Source organism: Ranitomeya variabilis, chromosome 2, assembly GCF_051348905.1.
Source record: "Ranitomeya variabilis isolate aRanVar5 chromosome 2, aRanVar5.hap1, whole genome shotgun sequence".
Taxonomy (NCBI): domain Eukaryota; kingdom Metazoa; phylum Chordata; class Amphibia; order Anura; family Dendrobatidae; genus Ranitomeya; species Ranitomeya variabilis.
The window spans coordinates 1104021509-1104037368 of NC_135233.1; the positions used below are offsets into that span (position 1 = coordinate 1104021509).

The 15860-nt window shown below is 48.5% G+C and overlaps 1 protein-coding gene and 1 long non-coding RNA gene across 2 annotated transcripts; both read left to right on the top strand.

Moving 5' to 3' along the window:
* Positions 1-1698: 1698 nt before the first annotated feature.
* Positions 1699-3551, top strand: LOC143804094 (uncharacterized). The gene is made up of 6 exons (XM_077281830.1): positions 1699-1757; positions 1910-1984; positions 2859-2964; positions 3059-3126; positions 3315-3369; positions 3523-3551. The coding sequence occupies exons 2-6, from the start codon at positions 1910-1912 to the stop codon at positions 3549-3551; spliced, it is 333 nt and encodes a 110-aa protein (XP_077137945.1). The 5' UTR covers positions 1699-1757.
* Positions 3552-3766: 215 nt separating this feature from the next.
* LOC143808814 (uncharacterized) lies at positions 3767-12816 on the top strand. The gene is made up of 4 exons (XR_013222009.1): positions 3767-3873; positions 7718-7773; positions 8547-8666; positions 12175-12816. It is a non-coding gene; the product is annotated as an uncharacterized LOC143808814 (long non-coding RNA).
* The last annotated feature ends 3044 nt before the right edge of the window (positions 12817-15860 follow it).

A 15860-nucleotide genomic window follows, 5' to 3' on the forward strand; every position in this document is an offset into this window, starting at 1 on the left:
TGTGGGGGCTTCCTCTTTATCCCAATTGGTGCCCTCAGATCATGATTGTGTGGTCCTGATGTTTGCCATGTCAGTTCATGACCAAATAGCGGCCTTAGAGTCTGACGGCTGTAGTGATCTGTTCAGAAGTTAGAGCATTTAGGTGGTAAAACTACACATTTTCATTTCTGTCATACCACTCTGCATTAATTCCTGTAACGCACCTGAAGGGTTAATAATCTACCTGACTGCAGTTTTCAATATGTCAGGGGGTGCTGTTTATAAAATGGTATCACGTTTGGGGGTTTCCCTATATATGGGATCCCTAAAGTCACTTCAAACCTGGATAGGTCCCTAAAAAATTTTTTCGTAAATTTCCTTGAAAAAATGAAAAATTACTGCTACATTTTTAAACCTCCTAAAATACTAACAAAATAAAATAACATTTTACAAATGGTGCTGATGTAAAGCCGACATGTGGGAAATGTTATTTATTAATGGTTCGCTGTGGTGTGACTATGCAGATTAGGCCGGGGTCACACTGGCGTTTTAAACGGCCGAGTGCAATGCAATAAAAAATCACATTGCACTCGGACCAATGTTCAGCTATGGGGCAGCTCCCACAGCCGACTTTTTGTCGGCCGTTTTCCTCGGTCCGAGACAATCGCAGCATGCGAGAGGAAAACTCTGGGCTCACTCGCACCATATAAGCCTATGGGTGCGAGTGAGACAGCGCACACCACTTGGATATCATCCGAGTGCTGTACGCTATAAGCGGACCCCAGCAATGGAGGAGATGGAGAAATTCATTTCTCCGCCTCCTCCGCAGCTGTGCTCCGATCCTCCCTGTGCGAGAGGCTCGGAGCACTACGCATGACACCCGGTTCACACTCGCAGCAGAGCAGGAGCCGAGGGTCATTAGCATATCGCATCCGATGCTCTCACATCACATGCAATACGCCAGTGTGACTCCAGCCTTAAAGGGTAATCAAAGTTTGCAAATTGCTAATTTATTAACATTTATAAACACAAAAGATATCAATCTAAATTTAACATTATCATAAAGTACAATGCGTCACGAAAAAAACAATCTCAAAATCAGTGGCATTTGTCAAAGCTCCAGAGTTATTAGCACATAAAGTGACCCTGGGCAGATTTCAAGAATTTGGCTCCGTCACTAAGGGGTTAAGCAAAAAAGTAGACAGGGGTTGGTTCCTGCAGACTGAAACACTATTGTGAAACTTGCGTTAAGGCTTACATAGGCCGTGTGTGCGGTTACTGCTGTAAACTGCATAAACCACAGGCTGAGTCTGTCTCACATGTGTATTATTTCTTTCCCACTGTAGTAGCACGAATGAATGAGGTGAATTCCTCCCCGTTTATTACGCTCACAGCCAGCGCCTCCCGTCATTCTGCAGCGACCAATCAACAGCCACCAGTGACTGGAACTGCACTCTCACTAGCCAATCACAGTCCTGTAAAAGCTCATGTGGGAGGAGCCCAGTCTCCACGGAGCATTATTGCCAATCATTCCCTGCCTGTACACAGGGCTCTAAAGGTCTGCACCTCGGCTCCTCCCAGTCAGGGGGACAAATAAGCAACAAACAGCAGGAAAGGAAAACAAGCTCTGTCTCAGCTGCCGGTGCCGTACTCTGCAAGAGGATGAAGGGGGAAAGGGGCGGCGCTGAGCGGTATATAAGGGCGGCGGAGGATCTCGGCACTCTGCCTCCCGCTCACTGCTCCTCTTCTTGTGCCTGCGCTGTCACACACCGGAGCTGGTGAGAGGCGGAGATGGATGACAATGAAGGATGATGATGATGGGGGATGATGGTGGAGCTATATCCTGGGTCCCCCGGTGACATCACACATCCCGCGCTGATGTCACTGTCTCTGTGATTGCACTTAGTGGAGTTTCTCCGTTTCCTTCCAGATGAGTGACCCATCCGAGCTCCGGACAGAAATTACAATTCCTGCAACATCAGAGAGAAAACAATGGAGGCCGGAGGTAAGTGTCAGCGGAGCGGCGTGCAGTGAGGGGTCAGCGGACACAATCCATGGACGACACGTCACGAATACTGACACCACTGACCGCAGAGACCTGAGTGACCCATGTTAGTGGGAAGCTTGTGACCCCCCTTCTCTAGTGTCGGTGTCCCCCCTTCTGTAGTGTTGGTGTCCCCCCTTCTCTAGTGTTGGTGTCCCCCCTTCTCTAGTGTTGGTGTCCCCCCTTCTCTAGTGTTGGTGTCCCCCCTTCTCTAGTGTTGGTGTCCCCCCTTCTCTAGTGGCGGTGTCCCCCCTTCTCTAGTGGCGGTGTCCCCCCTTCTCTAGTGGCGGTGTCCCCCCTTCTCTAGTGGCGGTGTCCCCCCTTCTCTAGTGGCGGTGTCCCCCCTTCTCTAGTGTTGGTGTCCCCCCTTCTCTAGTGTCGGTGTCCCCCCTTCTCTAGTGTCGGAGTCTCATCTCCTCTAGTGGCGGTGTCCCCCCTTCTCTAGTGTTGGTGTCCCCCCTTCTCTAGTGTTGGTGTCCCCCCTTCTCTAGTGGCGGTGTCCCCCCTTCTCTAGTGTCGGTGTCCCCCCTTCTCTAGTGTCGGAGTCTCATCTCCTCTAGTGGCGGTGTCCCCCCTTCTCTAGTGTTGGTGTCCCCCCTTCTCTAGTGTTGGTGTCCCCCCTTCTCTAGTGGCGGTGTCCCCCTTCTCTAGTGTCGGAGTCTCATCTCCTCTAGTGGCGGTGTCCCACCTTCTCTATGTGTCTGTCCTAGTGATACATGTGTCACGCTGCGTCTTTTGGGGTTGTGCCGCTATCAGTAGGGTCAGCGCTGGACCCCGGTCACACACAGCTCAGACCCCGGCACCTGAGACTCCATCTTCTCCTCTTGTCTTACAGCTTTGCCCTCCGACTCCCACCACGCGGCTCGTCCTGCTGGCAGGCGGAGGAGTCCTTGTAGTCGCCATCCTGGTGCTGGTGCTCAGAGGGACCCTCCATAATCCAGGTGATAGACGCTCTCCGTTATATCAGGGTGCGGGGGCAGCTGACATCTCGGGGGTCTGGACACAGATCAGTGATGCGTCATTATTTGTTTGTAGGATTTCTGGTGGTAATGAACTGTCCTGTGTCTGTTTCTTCATCAGGTGCCAGAAATGAAGACCCCCAGGTGATTGTTCTTGATTCGGGGGGGGAAGACTCTCCTAAAATAATATATAAAGTGTCAATGTCATTATGTAATGATATGAAGGGTCCGGTCTGTGCTGCGGTCATTGATTATCACCCCCACAATGTACACACCACTCTGATAGAGAAGACCCCATCACTGACGTCACCACTGGTCTCTTTCCTCTATAGGGTCTTCTATCCAGAGCCTCCAGTATGGGTCCATCATCCTCCCCCACTATGACCAGTAAGTTCACATTTTACCAGCTCCTATACAGGGTCACAGGCCCGGCATTTATGGGGGCATTTCATGGCAGTGGGCAGGGATCCTCCTCGATTTCCAGGAGCGGCCATTCTACATGTGGTGCATTTTTGGTTTCCACCGTTCCCTGGTTCCCAGTCCGCTATCTCCTTACATACTGGTTCTGACCCTTAGCTGTAGTGTAGCTCATGGCTGTGTATCGCAGAGTCGACTGTGCGTAGCCTAGAAGGAAAGGGACAGGTATGGCCCTCAATGTTATACACTGGCCAGTGTATTAGAGCAGGTGGGCACCTCTGCGCCACACGTGACATATGCCCTGACCAGGCTCCTCGCCCCCTGCCATCTCAGGACCCCTCGTACAGTATAATCTCCTTCTACTTCTCTATTGCAGGCAGTTGTGTTATATATGAGAGGAAGGAGACGTTCTTCGGCAGCGCAGATTACTGCAGGACCAGAAACTCCAGACTCCTAAATGAGGAGGACACAAAGGTGATGACTGTGTGACCTCCTGTAATGTGAGAGTAGCAACTAACATGGCGCATGGTCGGCTGTACACAGTGCTAGGACTGTCATGGTGCATAGTTGGCCGTACAAAGTGTTGGGACTGTCATGGTGCATAGTTGGCTGTACACAGTGCTGGGACTGTCATGGTGCATAGTTTGCTGTACAAAGTGCTGGGACTGTCATGGTGCATAGTTGGCTGTACACAGTGCTGAGACTGTCTTGGTGCATAGTTGGCTGTACACAGTGCTGGGACTCATGGTGCATGGTTGGATGTACACAGTGCTGGGACTGTCATGGTGCATAGTTGGCTATATACAGTGCTGAGACTGTCATGGTGCATAGTTGGCTGTACACAGTGCTGGGACTGTCATGGTGCATAGTTGGCTATACACAGTGTTGGGACTGTCATGGTGCATAGTTGGCTATACACAGTTTTGGGACTGTCATGGTGCATAGTTGGCTATATACAGTGCTTGGACTGTCTTGGTGCATAGTCGGCTGTACACAGTGCTTGGACTGTCTTGGTGCATAGTTGGCTGTACACAGTGTTGGGACTGTCATGGTGCATAGTTGGCTATACACAGTTTTGGGACTGTCATGGTGCATAGTTGGCTATATACAGTGCTTGGACTGTCTTGGTGCATAGTCGGCTGTACACAGTGCTTGGACTGTCTTGGTGCATAGTTGGCTGTACACAGTGTTGGGACTGTCATGGTGCATAGTTGGCTATATACAGTGCTTGGACTGTCTTGGTGCATAGTCGGCTGTACACAGTGCTTGGACTGTCTTGGTGCATAGTCAGCTGTACACAGTGCTTGGACTGTCATGGTGCATAGTTGGCTGTACACAGTGCTGGGACTGTCGTGATGCATAGTTGGCTGTACACAGTGCTGGGACTGTCATGATGCATAGTTGGCTGTACACAATGTTGCGGCTGTCATGGTGCATAGTTGGCTATACACAGTGTTGGGATTGTCATGGTGCATAGTCGGCTGTACAGAGTGCTGGGACTGTCATGGTGCATAGTTGGCTATATACAGTGCTTGGACTGTCTTGGTGCATAGTTGGCTGTACACAGTGTTGGGACTGTCATGGTGCATAGTTGGCTGTACACAATGTTGCGGCTGTCATGGTGCATAGTTGGCTGTACACAGTGTTTGGACTGTCATGGTGCATGTTCGGCTGTACACAGTGCTGTGACTGTCATGGTGCATGGTTTGCTGTACACAGTGTTGGTTGGCTGTACACAGTCATGGTATCTGCTCAGGTCTGCACAGTGCAGCGACTGTCATGGTGCATGGTTGGTTGTATACTTTAAAGGGGTTTTTAACTACTAAGACATTCCCTTCTTAAACTAAATGTTTGGCCTGATAAAATAATAAAGCCTATACTATACTCACCTCCTTTACCGCTTCGTTCCTGTGGTGTTGGCACTCGCAGTCCCGGGGCAGTGATGCGGTGGAATGACATGTGATGCCGGCGCCCAATCAGCACTGACATCACTGTCTCCGCCTTTGGACAAACTGACCATGAAGTTGCAGTCTGGCTGCAGCTGATCTCTGACTTCCTCTTCATGTTCAGTTTGTCAGAAGGCGGAGACAGTGACGTCAGTGCTGATTGGGCGCCGGGCATCACATGTCATTCCACTGTATAACAGCCCCGGGACCACAGGTTCTGGCACCGGAGCAGAGTACAGGCTTTATTGTTTTATCGGGCCGAACATTTAGTGTAAGACGAGGCTGTCCTAGTAGTGGACGACCCCTGTAACATGGCTGCAGGCAGCGGTGAATGAATTCTTATTTCCTGCACTCAATCAATACGTCAGATGTAAAGGATTGTAGGTGAGATACATCCAGAGGTGCTGACAGGACAGAACATTAACGAATATTACAGGAGAAGTGGCCACATTGCCTAATAACACTGCACTGCAGGATACGGCCGTCACATAGTGAAGGCAGCACAGGCCATAATGCAGATGGTACGAGCGGTCACCCCGACCATTCATGGAGGGCGACGGCCCAATACTATAACTGCACACGGATAAGACCAGTGTACGGCGCCAGTCACACAGGTACATGCAGTGCACAGTGTCCGGCTTACCCAGTATTACACTGTGTTCCAAATTATTATGCAAATACTATTTCCTCCTATTTTCTGTAAATTACCTATCTGATTGCAGTCATTGTTATTCTCCACTCATCTACTACTCTAGTATAATTGCAATGTTTTGGAACAAACTGCCTATGAAAACAGGATCTTTAAAAAAAACTAAACACTCAAAATGCATGTTCCAAATTATTATGCACAGCAGAGTTTTCAACCTTTTTTTTTTTTTTTTTTTTTTTTGAACAAAAAAATGGTCAATTGTGAAGTTATAAGCATTATCAGCTTACTACAAAATGAAATCAAACAGTTTTCAAGTGAAAACTTTATTCTAGGTGATGTTACATTTGCACATAGGACCCCTTGTTGGAAAGAAGCTTCTGAACTCTCTCGTCCATTGAATTTGTCAGTTTTTGGATGGTTTCTGCTCCAATTGTTTTGCATGGGGACAGAATCCCCTCCCAGAGCTGTTGCTTAGATGTGAACTGCCTCCCGCCATCATAGACACTCCTTTTGATGATGCTCCAGAGGTTCTCAATGGGGTTGAGGTCAGGGGAAGATGGTGGCCACACCATAAGTTTGTCCTCTTTTATGCCCATAGCAGCCAGAGATGCAGATGTGTTTTTTGCAGCATGAGACGGTGCATTATCCTGCATGAAAATGATCTTGCTGCGGAAAGCACGGTTCTTCCTCTTGAACCATGGCAGGAAGTGTTGTTTTAGAAACTCCACATAGATTATGGAGTTCATCTTTACCCCTTCAGGGATCATAAAGGGGCCGACAATCTCTCTCCCCATGATTCCAGCCCAAAACATTACTCCACCTCCTCCTTGTTGGCGCCTTAGCTGTGTTTTCATGGGGTGTCCATCAACCAGCCATCCTCCACTCCATCCATCTGGACCATCGAGCGTTGCACGGCACTCATCGGTGAACAAAACAGTTTGGAAGTCAGTCTTCATGTATCGTTTGGCCCACTGGAGCCGTTTCTGCTTGTGTGCAGTGGATAGAGGTGGTCGACAGGATGGCTTACGCACAGCTGCAAACCTCTGAAGGACCCTGCATCTTGTTGTTCTGGGGACGTTGGAGGCACCAGCAGCTTCAAAAACTTGTCTGCTGCTATGACAAGGCATTTTTGCAGCTGCTCTTTTAACCTTACACAATTGCCTGTTGGAAAGAGTCCTCAATTTTTCCTTATCAGCATTCACACGTGTGTGCTGGGAATCAGCTACATTCTTCTTGATTGTGCGATGATCACGATGAAGTGTCTTGGCAATGTTGATTGTAGTCATGCCTTGACTTAAATACTCCACAATTTGTTGCTTCTCAGCAGCCGACACATCCTTTTTCTTTCCCATTTTGGCCAAAAATGTAGGCTGCTTAATAATGTGGAACATCCTTCTTAAGTAGTCTTGCCTTTATTTGGACACACCGGCCAAACTAATGTGCACAGGTCTCTGCAATTGCTTTCAGTGATATAAAGAGCCCTGACACACATCACCAGCAATGAGATTACATGACAAACAAAAAAATTCTAACCTCATCACTCCTAAACTCTATGTGCAGAATAATTTGGAACACAGTGTATTAGAGCAGGTATTGGGGTCCGTGTGAGTGGTGGTCTCATCAGCATTATGCCTCCGTCTGTATCATGGGGCTGCGGCCTCCTGCCAGTCATTAGTAATGTCCCCTGGTGCTGGTACTTACCTCACGTCTCCTCCGCTTACAGACAGCAGCGCATTGTATAACACGGGGAGAAGACTTCTGGGCGGCTCCTGTCAGCAGGTAGTGTCCTCCCCTATTATATGCCTATTATACAGAGCTGGAGGCCGCTCCCCGTCATCCCCCATGTACAGTGGTAGAGGCCGCTCCTCATCAACCCCCATGTACAGTGGTAGAGGCCGCTCCACGTCACCCCCCCCATGTACAGTGGTAGAGCCCGCTCCCTGTCACCCCCCCATGTACAGTGGTAGAGGCCGCTCCCCGTTACCCCCCATGTACAGTGGTACAGCCCGCTCCCCGTCACCCCCCATGTACAGTGGTACAGCCCGCTCCCGTTACTCCCCATGTACAGTGGTAGAGGCCGCCCGCTCCCGTTACCCCCCATGTACAGTGGTACAGCCCGCTCCCGTTACTCCCCATGTACAGTGGTACAGCCCGCTCCCGTCACCCCCCCATGTACAGTGGTAGGGGCCGCTCCTGTTACCCCCCATGTACAGTGGTACAGCCCACTCCCGTTACTCCCCATGTACAGTGGTAGAGGCCGCTCCCCGTCACCCCCCCATGTACAGTGGTAGAGGACGCTCCCGTTACCCCCCATGTACAGTGGTACAGCCCGCTCCCGTTACCCCCCATGTACAGTGGTACAGCCCGCTCCCGTTACCCCCCATGTACAGTCGTACAGTCCGCTCCCCGTCACCCCCATGTACAGTGGTACAGCCCGCTCCCGTTACCCCCCATGTACAGTCGTACAGTCCGCTCCCCGTCACCCCCATGTACAGTGGTACAGCCCGCTCCCGGGGTTTCGCTTTATGCTCCAGACTTCTTCTCTCCTGCAGAAACGATGGCGACTGCTTCATCTACAACACGGACCACGGATTCGTACAGATGGAGTGTCTCACACCTCGCTGGTTCATCTGCCTGCAGACATAGACGTCTCCCGACCCTCCGCTCCTCACGTACGTGTCTTATCTTCTATCTGCAGAATATTCCGGAATGTTCTGTACCATCCAGGAAATCTAGAGATGGGGAGCATGAGTGGGCTGTCCTGTGGATGTTCTCCCTCCTTACATTGGCGTCTCCTATGATAGAGGTGTGGGCTGTCCTGTGGATGTTCTCCTTCTGTACATTGGGGTCTCCTATGATGGAGGTGTGGGCTGTCCTGTGGATGCTCTCCCTCCGTACATTGGGGTCTCCTATGATGGAGGTGTGGGCTGTCCTGTGGATGTTCTCCCTCCGTACATTGGCGTCTCCTATGATGGAGGTGTGGGCTGTCCTGTGGATGTTCTCCTTCTGTACATTGGGGTCTCCTATGATGGAGGTGTGGGCTGTCCTGTGGATGTTCTCCCTCCGTACATTGTGGTCTCCTATGATGGAGGTGTGGGCTGTCCTGTGGATGTTCTCCTTCTGTACATTGGGGTCTCCTATGATGGAGGTGTGGGCTGTCCTGTGGATGTTCTCCCTCTGTACATTGTGGTCTCCTATGATGGAGGTGTGGGCTGTCCTGTGGATGCTCTCCCTCCGTACATTGTGGTCTCCTATGATGGAGGTGTGGGCTGTCCTGTGGATGTTCTCCCTCTGTACATTGGGGTCTCCTATGATGGAGGTGTGGGCTGTCCTGTGGATGTTCTCCCTCTGTACATTGGGGTCTCCTATGATGGAGGTGTGGGCTGTCCTGTGGATGTTCTCCCTCCGTACATTGTGGTCTCCTATGATGGAGGTGTGGGCTGTCCTGTGGATGATCTCCCTCCGTACATTGGGGTCTCCTATGATGGAGGTGTGGGCTGTCCTGTGGATGTTCTCCCTCCGTACATTGGGGTCTCCTATGATGGAGGTGTGGGCTGTCCTGTGGGTGTTCTCCCTCCTTACATTGGGGTCTCCTATGATGGAGGTGTGGGCTGTCCTGTGGATGTTCTCCCTCCTTACATTGGGGTCTCCTATGATGGAGGTGTGGGCTGTCCTGTGGATGTTCTCCCTCCTTACATTGGGGTCTCCTATGATGGAGGTGTGGGCTGTCATGTGGATGTTCTCCCTCCGTACATTGTGGTCTCCTATGATGGAGGTGTGGGCTGTCCTGTGGATGATCTCCCTCCGTACATTGGGGTCTCCTATGATGGAGGTGTGGGCTGTCCTGTGGATGTTCTCCTTCTGTACATTGGGGTCTCCTATGATGGAGGTGTGGGCTGTCCTGTGGATGTTCTCCCTCCTTACATTGGCGTCTCCTATGATAGAGGTGTGGGCTGTCCTGTGGATGTTCTCCCTCTGTACATTGTGGTCTCCTATAATGGAGGTGTGGGCTGTCCTGTGGATGTTCTCCCTCTGTACATTGGGGTCTCCTATGATGGAGGTGTGGGCTGTCCTGTGGATGTTCTCCCTCCGTACATTGTGGTCTCCTATGATGGAGGTGTGGGCTGTCCTGTGGATGATCTCCCTCCGTACATTGGGGTCTCCTATGATGGAGGTGTGGGCTGTCCTGTGGATGTTCTCCCTCCGTACATTGGGGTCTCCTATGATGGAGGTGTGGGCTGTCCTGTGGGTGTTCTCCCTCCTTACATTGGGGTCTCCTATGATGGAGGTGTGGGCTGTCCTGTGGATGTTCTCCCTCCTTACATTGTGGTCTCCTATGATGGAGGTGTGGGCTGTCATGTGGATGTTCTCCCTCCGTACATTGTGGTCTCCTATGATGGAGGTGTGGGCTGTCCTTTGGATGTTCTCCCTCCGTACATTGTGGTCTCCTATGATGGAGGTGTGGGCTGTCCTGTGGATGTTCTCCTTCTGTACATTGGGGTCTCCTATGATGGAGGTGTGGGCTGTCCTGTGGATGTTCTCCCTCCGTACATTGGGGTCTCCTATGATGGAGGTGTGGGCTGTCCTGTGGGTGTTCTCCCTCCTTACATTGGGGTCTCCTATGATGGAGGTGTGGGCTGTCCTGTGGATGTTCTCCCTCCTTACATTGTGGTCTCCTATGATGGAGGTGTGGGCTGTCATGTGGATGTTCTCCCTCCGTACATTGTGGTCTCCTATGATGGAGGTGTGGGCTGTCCTTTGGATGTTCTCCCTCCGTACATTGTGGTCTCCTATGATGGAGGTGTGGGCTGTCCTGTGGATGTTCTCCTTCTGTACATTGGGGTCTCCTATGATGGAGGTGTGGGCTGTCCTGTGGATGTTCTCCCTCCGTACATTGGGGTCTCTGTTGTGAACTCTGTGTTCAGGCTCCCTCTTGTGGTCACTGGTGGTATGGTGTGACTTTTGCTTTGGGCTCCCCCTGGTGGCTTTGTCTGTTATTCTGCTGGTCTCTGGCTATCAGCTGGTTCGTTATCCTCTGGGAGGTTCCTATATAGCTCTGTTTTACTTTCACTTGTTGCCGGCTGTCGATGTAATCAGTGCTACTCAGATTCTTTCTGACTACCTTGCTCCCAGTCCATCCAGGACAAGCTAAGTTTTGTTTGCTCATTTTTTGATCAGCAGTGTTTATCATGTTTTCTTGTCCAGCTTGCTAAAATGTAATTCCCTCGCTTGCTGGTTGCCCTAGTGGGCTGAGTTTCTCCCCACACACCGTTAGTCGGTGCATGGGTTCTTGAAATCTCAGGATGGATATTTTGTAAGGGTTCTTTATTGATCGCATAGACCCCTGCTCTATTTTCTGCTTTCTAGTACTAGTGGGCCTCTTTTGCTGAATCTGATTTCATCCCTATGTATGTGCCTTCTTCTTACTTCACCGTTAATATTTGTTGGGGGCTTCTATATCTTTGGGGATTATTTCTCTGGAGGCAAGCGAGGTCTTTCTTTCTCTTTAGGGGTAGCTAGTTCCTCAGGCTGGCTCGAAACGTCTAGGAATTTTTTAGGCACGTTCACCGGCTACCTCTAGTTGTTTTGGATAGGTTCAGATTTGCGATCAGTCCAGTTACCATCTCCCTAGAGCTTGTCCTTAGTTTATTCACTTGCTGGTCTATTCGTGATCCTCAGCCACTAAGGATCATAACAGGTCTCCTATGATGGAGGTGTGGGCTGTCCTGTGGATGTTCTCCCTCCGTACATTGGGGTCTCCTATGATGGAGGTGTGGTCTGTCCTGTGGATGTTCTCCATGTAGGAGTATTTCTACTATATGCTCCTTTTATATGTACAGTGTATATAAGGTGTATTTTTGTGTAGTGATGGATTGTCTTCAGGAGCTTTGTGCTTGGGATCTGGGGCTCTGTGCTGTGTTCTTGATCAGTGGCGGGTTCGGTGTTGGGGTCTGTATCTGTGTCTGTATCTGTGTCGGGGTCTGTATCTGTGTCGGGGTCTGTATCTGTGTCGGGGTCTGTATCTGTGTCGGGTCTGTATCTATGTCGGGGGTCTGTATCTGTGTCGGTGTCTGTATCTGTGTCGGGGTCTGGATCTGTGGCGGGGTCTGGATCTGTGCCTGGGTCGGGGTTGTGCCCCTTCTCGTCTAACACTCTTGATCCTGCTCTTCTACTCTCCAGGAGACGCCCGGTCCTCACTTTACGCCTTGCGCCCCGTGGACGGTTCTCGTGATCTGGAGGACACCGCCTGTATAACTTATTATGTGTAAATGCTGCTGTTCTGCCTTTATAAAAGACTCAGGGAGTTTGGAATCAGTTTTATATTTCAGGAGAGCTGTGAACACAAAACGGTGCGGTCATTTGTAATCAAAACTGTTCTATTTTTCTATGCTTGCACAGATGTGATTACTTGAAGCTTTGAAAGACATTATTGGGGTCTCCGTTCTGCAGGTCTGTGTGAATGATCAGAAGCTTCTCCATCAGTGCAGGGAGGAGGGGAGGAGGGAGGTGAAGCTGCAGTCTGTGTGTGTCGGGGCAGCTGATTGGCTCAGGGTGCAGAGCGGAGACAGCCGCCTGCGCATCCAGCACAGAGAATGTCATGAGGTCCTTACAGAAGTGCCATAATGGGCCGACATTTTTTTGGGGAAAAATATATATGTGGTCAATGTAAGCTGCGGCTGTAGAGCACAAGAGATCAGCGGTGACCAAACCTTTTATTAAACCAGTGCACGTTTCAGTGAGGACTCACCAGGGCGGCGTTCCTTCCTTCTTTCCTGTGGTGGGGATGGGATCCACTATGCCCGAATAGATCTTTATGGATTCCTTTGATTCTTCATCACATCGAATTCCGCAGCCGCCTTCTCAGCAGCTTATAGGAATCATGAAGATGATTTTCCTTTTTCATGCGCAATATGTTCTTTTTTATAATCTAAATTGTTTTACAGAAACGTCCCCCTTTTCCCCTTTTCCCCTTTTTTTCCTCTCATTTCAGAGTTTGAATTCTATTCTAACATTAAATGATCTGATATTTATTATGGAAAGTATAATGGGTTATGGAAGGCTTCAGTCCGCTGCGGAAACGCCGAGTGGTTTAACCCCTCAGTGACTGAGACAATTTGCAGCTTTTTTTTTCAATCAGATACATTTTTATTAAACATAAAGTTTACAACAAATCATGTGTCAGTGCTCATTCTGTGTTTTACAAATATATAACCCCCCGACCCCCGGAGACCAGATCAGGAGCAACAATAACTCGTCCATAATGAACAATGTTCATACAGAGGCCCAACATCTCCAGATGTCGTACAATCCAATATTATATAGTAATAGCGCATTAATTACTCCCATCTAACCATGGCTGCCATCATTTATGGAGAACTCCCAGCAGTGTAGATACTTATTTCTAGATGGATTATAGGATTCGTGTGAATAATGAAATCCCGTCAGGACGGAGGCTCCTCTCTAATAAAGAATCTTGCAATCAGTCTCCTCCCAATAAACAATAACCTTGTAATTGCAGATTAATGACCGGGCCAATTCTTACAATTCTGACCACTGTCCCTTTAAGAGGTTATAACTCTGGAGCTTTAACGGATCCCGCTGATTCTGACAATGTTTTTTTTTGTGACATATTGTACTTTATGTTACTGGTAAAATTTCTGCGATATTACCTGTGTTTATTTATGAATAAAGTGGAAATATGGCGAAGATTTGGAAAATTTTGCAATTTTCTAAATTTTTATGCCCTTAAATCAGAGAGATATTTCACACAAAATAGTTAATAAGTAACATTTCCCACATGTCTACTTTACATCAGCACAATTTTGGAAACAATTTTTTTTTTTTTAGGAAGTTAAAAGTTGACCAGTGATGTCTTATTTTTACAACAAAATTTACAAAACTATTTTTTTTTAGGGACCACCGCACATTTAAAGTTACTTTGAGGGGTGTACATGACAGAAAATATTCAAAAGTGACACCATTCTAAAAACTGCACCCCTCAAGGTGCTCAAAAACCACATTCAAGAAGTTTATTAACCCTTCAGGTGCTTCACAGGAACTGAAGCAATGTGGAAGGAAAAAATGAACATTTACCTTAACTTTTTTTTTTTTTACAAACATTTTACTTCACAAACAATTTTTTTTTATTTTCACGAGTGTAAAAAGAGCAAATGAACCACAAACTGTTGTGCAATTTGTCATGAATACAGCACTTCCCCATATGTGGGGGTAAACCACTGTTTGGGCGCACCGCAGAGCTTGGAAGAGAAGGAGCGCCGTTTGACTTTTTCAATGCAGAATTGGCTGGAATCGAGATCGGACGCCATGACCCGTTTGCAGAGCCCCTGATGTGCCTAACCAGTAGAAACCCCCCACAAGTGACACCATTTTGGAAACTAGACCCCTAAGGAACTTATCTAGAGGTGTGGTGAGCACTTTGACCCACCAAGTGCTTCAAAGAAGTTTATAACGCAGAGCCGTAAAAATGAAAAATCTTTTTTTTTTCCACAAAAATGAATTTTTAGCCCCCAATTTTTTTATTTTCCCAAGGCTAACAGGAGAAACTGGACCCCGAAAGTTGTTGTCCAATTTGTCCTGACTACGCTGAAGCCCCATATGTGGGGGTAATCCACTGATGGGGCGCATGGCAGAGCTCAGAAGGGAGGGAGCACCATTTGACTTTTTCAACGCAAAATTGGCTGCAATCAATGGTGGAGCCATGTCACATTTGGAGACCCCCTGATGTGCCTAAACAGTGGAAACCCCTCACTTCTCACTCCAACCCTAACCCCAACACACCCCTAACCCTGATGCCAACCCTAATCCTAATAACAATCCTAACCCCAACACACCCCTAATCCCAACCCTAACCATAACCCTAATCACCACCCCAACACACCCCTAATCCCAACCATAACCCTAACCACAAACCTAACCCTAATCCCAACACATGCCTAACCCTAACCCTAATTCCAACCCTAACCATAATACTGAACCTAACCCTAATCCCAAACCTAAAGCTAATCCTAACCCTAATTTTAGCCCCAACCCTAACCCTAACTTTTATCCAACTGTAACCCTAATGGGAAAATGGAAATAAATACATTTTCTTTATTATTTTTCCCTAAGGGGGTGATAAAGGGGGGTTTATTTACTATTTTTTTTTATTGTGATCACTGTGATAGGGTCTATCACAGTGACCAAAATGAGCCAATAGGAAAAATCTTCCTATTGTTGCCGGGTGCCGGCTGGCAGATCTCAGCGGGCACATGGCGCATGTGCCCCCCATTTTCTTCCCGGATGAAGATGGTGGCACCCATGGAGGGAAGCAGGAGGGTGGAGGAGCTCTGGGAGTTACTGGGGGGGAAGATCGGGGACCCTATTTCTCTCTCTGATGTGCGGTCACATCAGAGGAGAGAAATTAAATGGCACATCTGACTTTTTTTTTTTGGTATCGCCACTATACGGTTAGTAGCTGCGATCGCAAAACTAGGGTCGGTAAAAACTGACCCAAATCATGTTCTCTGGGGTCTCGGCTACCCACAGAAGCCGAGACCCAGGAGAAAATCCGACTCTGGGGGGCGCTATACACTTTTTCCACAGCGCCATTAATTAACGGCGCTGTGTTTTAATTCCCCTTAATATAATTAATCAGTTGTATGATATCATGCTGGGGGAGCGTTTAATGGTCTTATAAATGAATGGATAACATACAGGGAATATGTTATGATTAAGATTATAAAGTCAAAATACTTCAACTACTGTCCTGTTATGAGGACCTGTTAATGGAATTTGAGTAAAGCAAGAAATTAATTTCCTGGAGACACCGGCTCTTTATTTCTAGTTGGATTTAGTAGATTTTACTA